Source organism: Centropristis striata, chromosome 8, assembly GCF_030273125.1.
Source record: "Centropristis striata isolate RG_2023a ecotype Rhode Island chromosome 8, C.striata_1.0, whole genome shotgun sequence".
In the NCBI taxonomy this organism is placed as follows: Eukaryota; Metazoa; Chordata; class Actinopteri; order Perciformes; family Serranidae; genus Centropristis; species Centropristis striata.
In genome coordinates, this window is record NC_081524.1 from 7,832,688 (window position 1) to 7,844,070 (window position 11,383).

An 11,383-nucleotide genomic window follows, 5' to 3' on the forward strand; every position below is an offset into this window, starting at 1 on the left:
TTAATCAAAATAAATCTATGCTGACTTTTGTTTTTTTACATGGCTCCTTTCTGAGCGGAGTTGCAGACTTTGATTCAGGGCTGCAGCTAACTATTATTTACATCATTGATTAATTTCTCGATCAATTGATTAATCATTTGGTCCATAAAATGTCAGAAAGTAGATAAAAATGTCCATCCCTGTTTCTGAAAATCCAATGTGATGTTTTTAAAAATATCTTGCTGTTTATGCAGTTTAATTTGATATAAAACAGAGAAAAATATAAGCACAACTCCATATTTAAGTAGCTCTTCTTGAATTCAACCTTATTTCTGCAGCTCTTTATGCTTATATGGACTAATAAAAATATTTCTTCTTTTCCATTTTTCCAACTGAGCTTGATGACATTACAGCTCATTCCATTCAGTTCCATTATATTCAAGAGAAGGCAGACCTTATCTGTACGGCAGATATCTCCATCACTCAGCAACTCACAACAACAATCTCGTTTGATCAATAGAACTATGGGTAAGAGGTAAAAATATGTGTTTTTTATTCTGGAATGAGCTGTTTCTACGGGGGAAAAAAACAACAGATCTCTGTGTTGTCCTTCAATCTTCAATCAAACAGAGATACACCTGAAGATTATGCATGTCCTTCCAAGTGGATAAATCTGAAAACTGTGCTGGATGCTCATAAGTGCTACTTATTAACCAAGGCCAATGGCACTTGTGGGCTGCCACATTAGGATGATTTAAAAAAAAGTGCAAAACAGTTTCACATACTGATAATTTAATCAAATTAATAAATCTTTTTGTCACAGAGATATTTGCAGGTTAAGATGAGGCGCCTTGGTTGTGCTTGCAGGAGCTTGATAAGTTGTCAGTCTTATATTAGTGTTTTCGACAGCTCCGTAAACAGGTAGCGTTTATAGCCGTCATTCACAATCAAATCACTATTTTATCATCTGACAAAAGAAACTGAAAGATATGTCAATGACAACATCCGTATTGTGTTATACATAAACCTGAAAACTCCCTGTGCACAGTAGAGCCTCTCCCCGGGTGCCAAACTGCTGCACTGCAAACCAGTAAAATAGAAAAATTAGTAAAACTAGTTTTTGATATCTGTGTACTTTGCACTCTATATATATTTAAATGTTTACACTCTGGATCTACTCATCCTCTCTTTTTATAATAATTACATCCCCCACTTGTAATATATCACTGTGTATTTTGCACAGAAGCCTCTTCTTCATTTATTTAATCTCACTGTCTTGTGGAATTTGAGATGTAAAGCTTGTGTCTAATTTGTATGCTAGAATTGTACTTGCTAAAACTTATCGTTGTTCACTTTTTGAGATGTATTTGTATTCCATGATGTTATGTTGGATCCTCTGCTAACAATACACAATTATTCAAGTACACATGATAGCAATCAAGCACAGAGCGAATCTGATGAAGCAACGTGCGAAACATGTAGTTCACTTCTCTTTATTTTTAACGTAATTTGCTCATAAATTGTGTTTTTTCGAGGATCATAGTGCGTGCTGAAACTTAGATGTAAAAAAAAAAATCTACTGTGTGTTTAATAATTCAACACACAATAAGAAATCACAGAGAGTGTGAGGTGGCTGAGCAGAGCATTAACCCTGAGAATTTTTTTACTGTCTATCTATGTGTTGGCCTTTCCATTGTGCTTGGCAAACTTTTAGAAAACAATCTTAAATACTAACAATGTAGTGAAAAACATGTAAACAGCATTTCCAAACGACAAATGACTGTGGCATGAGAGAAAAAAGTGATAACAAATGGTAAAACAGCCTATAGTATATGGTTGAATAACTTCTCAGGCTACACAGGAACAGTTGCAGTTGTATACTTTGTCATGCAGTTGCATTGTGCACAGAAAAAGCTCATGCACAATGCTGTGTGTGTGTGTGTGTGTGTGTGTGTGTGTGTGTTTGGCTGTGCAGTGCTGTTCTGTGGCTTGAAGGATAGAGGCTGTAGCTGAAGGTCAAGGTTGGTTAGGAGGAGGCACCGTTACAGAGGGAACTGCTTTCATACAGCCTTTAACTACCACTCTTTCAAGCGGGCCCCCACATTCTAGACCCTCTCTAACTCTCCTTTGTTCCCCCATCCTCTTTTTGTTCTTCACCCACCTCTGCCCTCTCAACCCCTCCCCCTGCAGATACACTCGACCCCCCCCCCCCACCTCCCTCCGTCGCCAACTCCCTGCTTTTCATTCTAAGCATGCCATTCTCCATCTTCTGCTCCGTAAAGGTGTGCGAATAAGTGGGAGTGTATGGGCTGTGCGTGAGTAAGTGGGAGTCTGCAGGCTGAAGTGTTGCATGTGGGTAGGCATTCATGGGAAGCAGTGGTTGGTGTGGCGCACACTGATGGCTAATGAAGTTCCTCTGCACCTCATAGCCCTATTAAACCGCTGCCCCCTACCTCTACCCACTTCACCCCCCACCTCTTGCCTTGTTTCTCCCCGAGGGAGAGAGTTGGCAGGGAGCGAGCCGGCTGCTATGGCAACAACAAGGAACCCTCCCTCTCCCACAGGTCTCCTTAGCAACTGGTAGCTTGGCATTGCGGTAATGAGTGTGCCCGGTGTGCCAGGCTTTGTGTCATGTTGGCATGTGTGTGCAATGTAGGTGTGTGACAGAGGGAGAGAGTGTGTGTATAGGTGTGTGTGTGTGTGTGTGTGTATGGTTGAGCTTGGTTGTTTGGTACAGTTTGCCAATTTAGGTGAGAGTTAAAATGTGTGATGACAAAGAGATGTGGAGCCACTACTTGGGGCTGGTCCAAAAGAAATTGTGAAGCTTATTTTATTAAAATGTAACCAAAACTGGCACTTGACTGATGCCACTTATCTCTTATCTGCCTGTGTGTGTGTGTGTGTGTGTGTGTGTGTGTGTTTGTTTGTGTGTGTGCCTATGTTTCTGTGCATTATTTTTTCCCTCACCGTGATTGCGGTCATTCTTCTCTGTACTGTGAAAGTGAAGCAATTAAAGGGAAGATCCGATGAATTTTGCATGGCTGCCTATGAGTTTCCTGCTCTGCTGAAATTAAATTAAACGCTGAGAATGATGTTTATTAAAGTGTGATCAGAGGTGTGCACTGACCTTTAGAATGTGGGAAATGAGATTCTCATTGTTATGAATGAGATTATGTGCAGGCCGAGTGTGAAAAAAAAAAAGCCTGCATTGATTCCATCGTTGGCCGACAGTTTCTTTGTATATAGCAGAGGGAGGTTGCAATATAATCAAATCCACACTGTGGCTGTTGGCTATTAAATGGACTGATACACAAATATAGACACACAGGCGCTCACATAAATGCAGATTGACTTGTGCACGCTTGCACACACACATATCATGCAGATCTTGTAAAAAGAGCTGTAAAAAGCCTCTCCAGAAACGTGTTGCTCTTTAACAAAAGCATGGCAAGCCCAGTGGAAAATGTTAGTTTGCTCCCTAGACGAGGTGTGAAGTGCGAGCAGGCGGCCGGCCCCACAGGTGGCCCAGCCCAAACACCTGTTGTGTGAATCCTCAGTGGGAGGGTGCGAGCTCTGCCTACCTTGCAGGTCCCAGTGGAAAAACCACACCCATGCTATCCTGTGGCACGTGCTCATTTCGTGCGCTCACACCCACTCCGAGGCTCCCCCGTTTTGCGCGTGGGCGTCAGATGTGATGCCCAGATTGTGTCCCCTTTGCGCCCACCGGAAACACTCAGCTGTCCCTGGCATCAGGCGAGCGGATTTTCCGATCCCCTGTCCGGGTCTCAGATGCTCTACTAATCTGTCAGCATCTATTTTTACCCACTAAAGCTGCGGCAGCCCTTCTCTATCCCACACCCTGCCACCCCGATGCCAACCCTTCCCTTGGCGCCGGGGTGGGCACGGCTGAAGACTCGCCAGCCATTGGATGCAATTAGTGCACAGTCAGGCAGGAATCCCCTACCAACTCCATTACACCCCTCTCCACAGCCACTTCCTGATCTGAGGCTACCAGACACACTACCACACACTTGCTTTCCATTTTAAGCCTTTTTATAAATGGCACTCCTGCAGTGTTGTGGAATAATAGGGTCGAATACAGAGCACCTTTCACAGTGCTTGAATCACTCTACTGTGCAAACTCAGTCTATTCAAGTACAATGGCAGCCAAGGGAATGCACATTTGAATTGTACCTGTTCAGATTTGGCGTTCGTTTAGATTAAGCGAAAGTTCTGTCTGTAATTGACAGCTATTGGGGAAAAGTCCTTGAGTCACTCCGGCTCACTTAAACCTTTTCTGTAGTGATTGCTGTAGCCGGAAGTTTTTTTTACTCTTTCCTGTAAATCGTTTTTTTTCATTCAAGAAGAAATTAGAAATGCTGCCAATCCTCAGGGACCCCACAGTGATACACTGAGATAGACCCAATTCCTAATCCCAGGTTTATTTCTTCCCCAACAAGGGCTGTAATGTGCCTTGCATGCCAATGCAGTCGTGACCACTGCTGTGGAGGCGATGATGGCATGTGGCAGAGAAGTAACTGTTTCTCACCTCCTAATAAAAGAGACTCCTTTTTAATCTTTTCAATTTGATTGCATTCCAAAAACAGGCCTGTCTGCCCATCTGTCTCTCTTAAAGAAGCCTCCTAAAGGGATTTTAATCATCTGACTCTGGGCTTCTCAGGCAAATAGCTACATCTCTCTCGCACACACTCTCTCCCTCACACATTCACATACACACACAAGCAATTTCCAATTTTCTTTCTTGTACTCACTGTCATAGTCTCACTTGTCTTCTCTCACTCTCTGATACACCATATCGTCTCAGCTCCATTGTGCCATATCTGTGCAGCCATTAGGCCCTTCAGTCCCTCTTCAAGTCCCCCTCAGACACATAAAATTCCCCCAACCCTGTCCCTATTAATCCACATGGCTCTAAATTCTTTATTTTCCTTCAAAGGGACAACGCAAGCCGTGACATCAATCATGGAAAGCGAATATTTAGCCGGCGCTAATTTCCACCAATAGCCTGGAGACAGGCTTAGCTGACAAAACTCATTCCTGTGCTGAACAAAACTGCTTGTGTTGAAACCTCCCCTCCCCCTGATCCCTCCTGCCTTCTGCACAGGCAAAAACAGCATCACAATAAACACAGTTAGTGCTTCTGTTACTCCCCCTTGATTTAGGCTTATCAAATGAATGTGCACCATAGAGGGATACCCTTTGACAATACATAATGGCTCCATTCTGCATGAAATGGTTTGGTAATACCAGTCGAGTGTGGCAAACGGCTTTACCCGGTGCCACTACAAGAACAGCTGCTGTGTTCTTAGCTGGGCAAGCGCACCACGCTGCTTCACCCTTGAGGTTGTTTGAATCGGGTGAGTGGTTTCTTTTTGCTGGTTCCCAGACCCCACTCACAGTCCTTAGTTCGTCACTCAGTTCTGTTTGAATGAGTGCACATTCGCCACAAGATGGGTCCTATAAACCGTTTGACCTGTTTCCTCGCCCCTCTGTGTGTGAGCATGTGTGTGGCTGTGTGAGCGGGAAAGACCCTGAGTGGGTTCTGATGGGGGACTAATGGAGGGGGATGGGGGGGCATTTTGAGGGCACCCCTTTGTGTGCCGTGGAGGGGGCCCCTTGCGGTACCTCTATATTCCCACTCCCAGGCCCCTCCGCCTCCTGCTGTACCCCCCCAGTACAGCTGCCCCCCATGCCAGTCAGTCAGGTTATCCCAGATAAATTATCGGGCCCAACATAACAACCCCTGCCCCCATAAACATATACTCCCAATGCTAATGCTTGACTGACATCTTGGGAGAGGCTACAGAGGGACGAGTTGGGCGCCAAGCCAATTTGCACAAGTGGGCACAGCCACTTAATTGACAAGCCTGTGGCAGTTAGACACTGTTGTGCGAACAGTGGGGATATGGCATATTGAGCACCCATATTGGCCTCATAATGCAGGTGGATTGTGTAGTTAGTCAGGCCTTGATGTGTGCTAAGCCTCGGCACTGATAGCCATTAAACTTCATTGATTCTCAACACTAAATAGGCCTCTCCAGCCTCTGAATCAAACCGAGTTTGCTTAGAAGAAGGGAGGGGGAACATGAGAACAATTGATTGGTATTGTACGATTTCCAAGCGCCAAATGAATGGTTCTTAAAGAGATTATTATGGATGAATTCCAGGAACGTGTTTCTGCTCATCAACAAATTATCTGTTGGATTCAAGTCTTTTTCTGTCTCCTTTCTTGAGCCAATAAAAAAAACCCCTCTTAGTGCTTCGTCCACCTGTGTGCTGTGGAATAAAGTGTCAACATGTCAGATTGGCTCAAAAAGAGCCTAAGCTTTTAATCTGTGGACAAAGAGGACTGTCCCGCAGCTTGGTATCTATTGTGTAAATATCTAAATCAGCTATCAGGATTTTTCGGCCTTAATGAGAGTTGAACCCAAGCTGATTGTTGTCCTGCGTCCAGGAGAACTTTGTCCACCTTAATTGGCTTTTAATTGGTCCATAAACTCTTATCCTCTTTTACTTTATGTCCTATTCAGCCCCTTTCAGCCTGATTGAGTTGTGTTTGTAGACTGAGGACGAGGGTGAACGACAATGATAAAACTAAAAAGTCACACCACTACTTATGACTCTGTCTGTTCTTCTCAGTATTATAGGACCAGGCAGTGCATCTCTCTGCATAAGCCCAGCCACTGGTTCATTCATTATTTAGAGCCCTCTCCACTAGACCCATTGTATTAAAGGGGTATGATTTGAATAGGAAGCAGCCTCCTGGACCCGGGCGTGTGATGTGTGTGTTCCTCTCTGTCATTGTATGTTTCTGTGGGCTTCATCCGTCTGCCTCAGCAAGCCAGGGGGCTGAAAGAGAATTTCCATTTTATGAATATTTAATACATAATAAAGTTTTCAATTTTATTCTATTCAACCCGTAGGGGTAAAAACGTGGCAAAGCCAACCCTCAAGGACAGAACACAGAGTAAAGGTAGTTGATTCGATGGAGGCATCAAAAATACGGTGAACATCAGGTCGCTGCTTAAAAAATCTACTAAAATGCACAAACATTAGTACACTAGTTAACACTGCACACTATAAGGGGTTTATAGTGTCCCTTTTTTTTCTCATTTTAAACTTCCCTTATGCTGTATTACTCTTGGATCATAGCATATCCGGGCTGCCCGCTGTGTCCATGGTGACCTGGCATGGCTCTGTGTGAGACACCCAGCTGGGAGTGCCCCTGAATCAACTTGGGATTAGCCCAGGATTGTCTGGGATTACTCGGGGATGGAGGGGGATTAGCAGTGACTGCTTGTTTCGGGGGCGTGAGGGCCATAGGCTGGCCAAATTGCCCCTGACTCAGACTCAGGGAACAGGAGGCGGACAGAACCACACCCACGGTGGAACCACCTGCAACCTGAGCTATTCTTAGTGTCTAAAACACACAAACAGGATGACAGAGAAAAACATGTGGTGGTGGAAAAGTACACGACAGGAAGCCAGCAGCTAGTGGTGATGATGATGATGATGATGCCATGGCTGGCCACTGTCCGAAATCTCTCAAATCTCTCTAGCAGGTGGATTCATCAGATAAAGAGGGTTTGGGATGATGACAAATCCCTGCAAGTTCAATGGGGCTGCTCTTCCCTCATACAGGGATAAATCGCAATTTGAATCAGACAGGTCACACAGAGTTGCAGCATGAAGTGGTTCAGCTCTCTGAAAGATGCCCCATTTACAACCCGCCATGGTGGAATGGCATGAAAGCTTACATATGTTTTAATTCAGGCATGCACAGGACTTGATGGGGATGATTTGGAGTGGTATGATAGGTGGATGATCCAGCCAGGGTGAGACAGGGAGTTGGCGCGGCACGTAGAGAAGCCGTCAGAAGCAGGGAGCGGGCATCCCCTGCGGACCTGCACTGCCGAGATGAAAGGCTGTTTAGTGTTGGAGCAGCAGCATCAAACAACCGCCTCCTCTTGCATCCTTTTCCCCCATCCCCCACTCTCCCTCCATCTCTCTCTCTCTCTCTCTTGACTCTCACCACAATATGATATAGTTCTGCCGTTGCACGTTTACCCGGTTGCCATGGTTACCCAATGCCGGAGGTGTCACAGCGAGATAACCCAAGGAGGCATTCACAGATCACCTGAATTCAGTTCGCCTCCCATTTATGTGTTCTCCGCCGCAATTTGATTCATTTGTTTCCCTGCCGTGCAATTCAGTGTGAATACAAATAATCCACAACATAATGGAGATGGTGGAAGTGTGAGTACCCCTCAATCTGAAACAATCTATTGTCCCACTATATTCCTAAACCACGGGAGGTGCTTTTGATTTGATATTTTCCCGCATCAGCATCAAAATGCCTCACGCACAACAAAGAGCAGAATTGCAACGACAGACTCTGTTGCACACCAGGAACCTTCAGCATTCAGCAACCCTTGAGATGTAAATGATATTAAAAAAACAGAACTATATCCTACGAATTACCGAGTCAGTGACTGTACATGCCGGTGTAGAGGATAATGGGAAAGTAATTGGTGACACACTGTGTAATTGAAGGCACAGAGATAGAAAGCAGAAGTGGAAAATGACTGTTGTGTGCAAAGAAGTGTGTGAAATAAGAAAAATACAAAATATGTAGTACTCAGTGACAAAAGAGAAAGAGGATTGTGATAAAGACAGAACAAGGGAGGGAGAGGGAGATAGGCAGTGAAGGTAGATGTCGGAGGGTGGGATACATCCATTAGCCTTCCTTGCTCCCGGCTCAATCTTCCGATACATCCCCCCATTCAAGCTACGAGAGCGAAAGAGACAGGGCTGGCACTAAGCCAGACTGGCACCGACTTCAAACATACAGTACGCCCAACCACAGCAGCTTACATCAGCCCGGCTGAAAGGAGAAGTAGAGGAGGACAGATGGATTGATGGAAATGAAAGTGGGAGGATTGACGTACATAAGGAGAGTGTCTCGAGACTGAGTCTCAGGTCGTTTCAGGTTGGTTGAGGCTGACAGGGTCGTGATCCGTGCCAGCTGTAGCTGTCCTTCCAACATGTTTGTGTTTTTTAAATGTGCTCTCAATTTTCTGATGTTTGTTGACACTGGTTGCATAGAGGGTTCCATATCTACATCTGTGTGTGTGTATATCTAATAATAGATGTGGAATGACCCCATAATTTGGCACATTATGTATAAACTGAATGATTTATAAGTAGGTTTGTCTGCATTGTTGATTTTTATGTTTGATGTCAACAATTTTTTATTTCCTCTGGAACATTTATATCATTTTTATGCAAATTTCACTCATTTAAAGTGCTCACCTCAGAAAGCAGTTTGTGTATAAATGATAAGTGATGTGATGTATGTATTACAATTTAATTTGGCTTCTCTCTCACCGTGTGTCTCTTTCATCTCTCTGCAGAACTCCATCCGACACAACCTGTCCCTCCACACGCGTTTTATCAGGGTGCAGAATGAGGGAACAGGGAAGAGTTCTTGGTGGATGCTGAACCCGGATGGAGGAAAGATGGGCAAGTCCCCCCGCCGGCGAGCAGTCTCCATGGACAACAACACCAAATACCTAAAGAGCAAAGGCCGCGTCAGAGGTAAGAGGATTGGCCGTCCCGGGATAGGAGCAGGGTCTGTCGTGGTTGGGCTCCAAGGCTCCCCAGACCATAGCAGTCCACCACAGAAAGGCCTCCCAGGAACTGGAGGTGCATCTGCGACGGATGGAGAGTTTGACGCTTGGACCGATCTCCATTCCAGGGCAAGTTCGTCAGCCTCCACACTGAGTGGGCGCCTGTCACCCATCCTCGCAGAGGGAGAGCCAGAGGAACCAGAGGAAGGTGGCCTGTCCTGTTCGACCTCCCCCCACCTCTACCCCTCGCCAACCAGTGCCCGCTCTCCATCCATGGGTGCAGGGAATCTCTGTCCTCCCCTTGAGCAGCTGCCTCAGTTGGCTAACCTGACAGGTGCCATCAGCCTGGATGAGCAGCTGATGGAGGACAGTTATCATCACCATCACCCGTCGCAGCAGCAACATCAGCAGCATCCAGCTGTTGGCAGACACAAGCACCAAACCCCTGTCTACCACTACAGCTCTGGAGTGAAGGGGCAGAGCTCCTACGGTGCAGGCGTCTACGGTGCAACAGGCATGGGGATGCTGCGCCACCACTCACCCATGCAGACCATCCAGGAGAACAAGCCCGCGAGTTTCTCTGGAACCATGCGGGCGTACTCCAGCACCAATGCCCTGCAGAGTCTGCTAACAGGGGGGCCAGCTAGGCAGCAATACTGTTCCAAGGACATGATGCTGGGACAGGAGAGGGAGAGCCACCCTATGATGGCTCAAGCTAGTAACGGAGTAAGCTCCAACCATCACAGCCACCACCCTGGCCACCACAATGGCCACAGCCACAATGGACCTCATAGTCACAGCTCAGCTCATAGCCATAACAGAACTCACAGCCATACTAGTAGTCATAATCACAACAATGTCACCAACCACAACCACAACTCACCTCACAGCCTCGCCCACAACGGTCACAACCTCAGCCAGAGCCATAACCAGACTCCGCCCCGAGCTGTGGCTCTCATCCCACGTGGAAACAGCAATCAGCTGCAGACCTACAACCACAAAGCCCCCTACCTGTACAGCCCCCCATCACACGCCCACCTCCCCGCCTCCACCACCCTGCCCCCAAACCCAGCAGGTATGCTCGGCATGCCCCAGGACTCCTGCCACGTGGCCGCTGCCCCACACCCCCGTCACAACCATTACCCCGACCCACAACACCAAGGCTTGACTAACGGACCGTACCTCCATGGCCAGGGGATGGGGAATGGTAGTGTTGGTAGCAACTACCATAGCTATCACCAACCGCACCCCCATGAGAGACTACCAGCCGACCTGGACATTGACATGTTCCACGGTAGCTTGGACTGCGACGTGGAGTCCATCCTCCTCCATGACATTATGGACTCTGGGGAGGAGATGGACTTCAACTTTGACTGCTCCCTAGCCCAAGGGGTGGGCATTGGCATGGGTATGGGCATGGGTGTGACCATGGGCATGGGGATGAGCAGTCTGACTGGTCCACAGCAAGCCCACAGCAACCAGAGCTGGGTGCCTGGCTGAAGTCTAGGAAGTCACATCCTCTCCTCTGAACTTAAAGAACTACCCTACCCATGAAGCACTGTGCTCAACTGTGACATTCCTGACTTGACACAGAGACTAGGACCAACGCTCCCGCCCCGCTTTGTTGTCTTGACAATTCTTCTGTCACCCTATCCTCTTTTGATTTCCCTCCCCCCTCCCCGAGAGATCTAGTTCATGTCACATTAGGTTTTTCTTCATATCAGCTATACTGTGATGACAATCTCTCAGCTGTG

General features: G+C 46.6%; 1 protein-coding gene across 1 annotated transcript in view; it reads left to right on the plus strand.

The window, feature by feature from the left end:
* LOC131976988 (forkhead box protein O3-like) overlaps positions 1 to 11,146 on the plus strand; it is a 32,607-nt gene extending 21,461 nt beyond the window's left edge. Inside the window, exon 2 of the mRNA XM_059340226.1 lies at positions 9,414 to 11,146. Within this exon, the coding sequence (XP_059196209.1) occupies positions 9,414 to 11,129 (1,716 nt within the window). The 3' untranslated portion in view covers positions 11,130 to 11,146. The remainder of the gene's footprint in view (positions 1 to 9,413) is intronic.
* Positions 11,147 to 11,383: the final 237 nt, after the last annotated feature.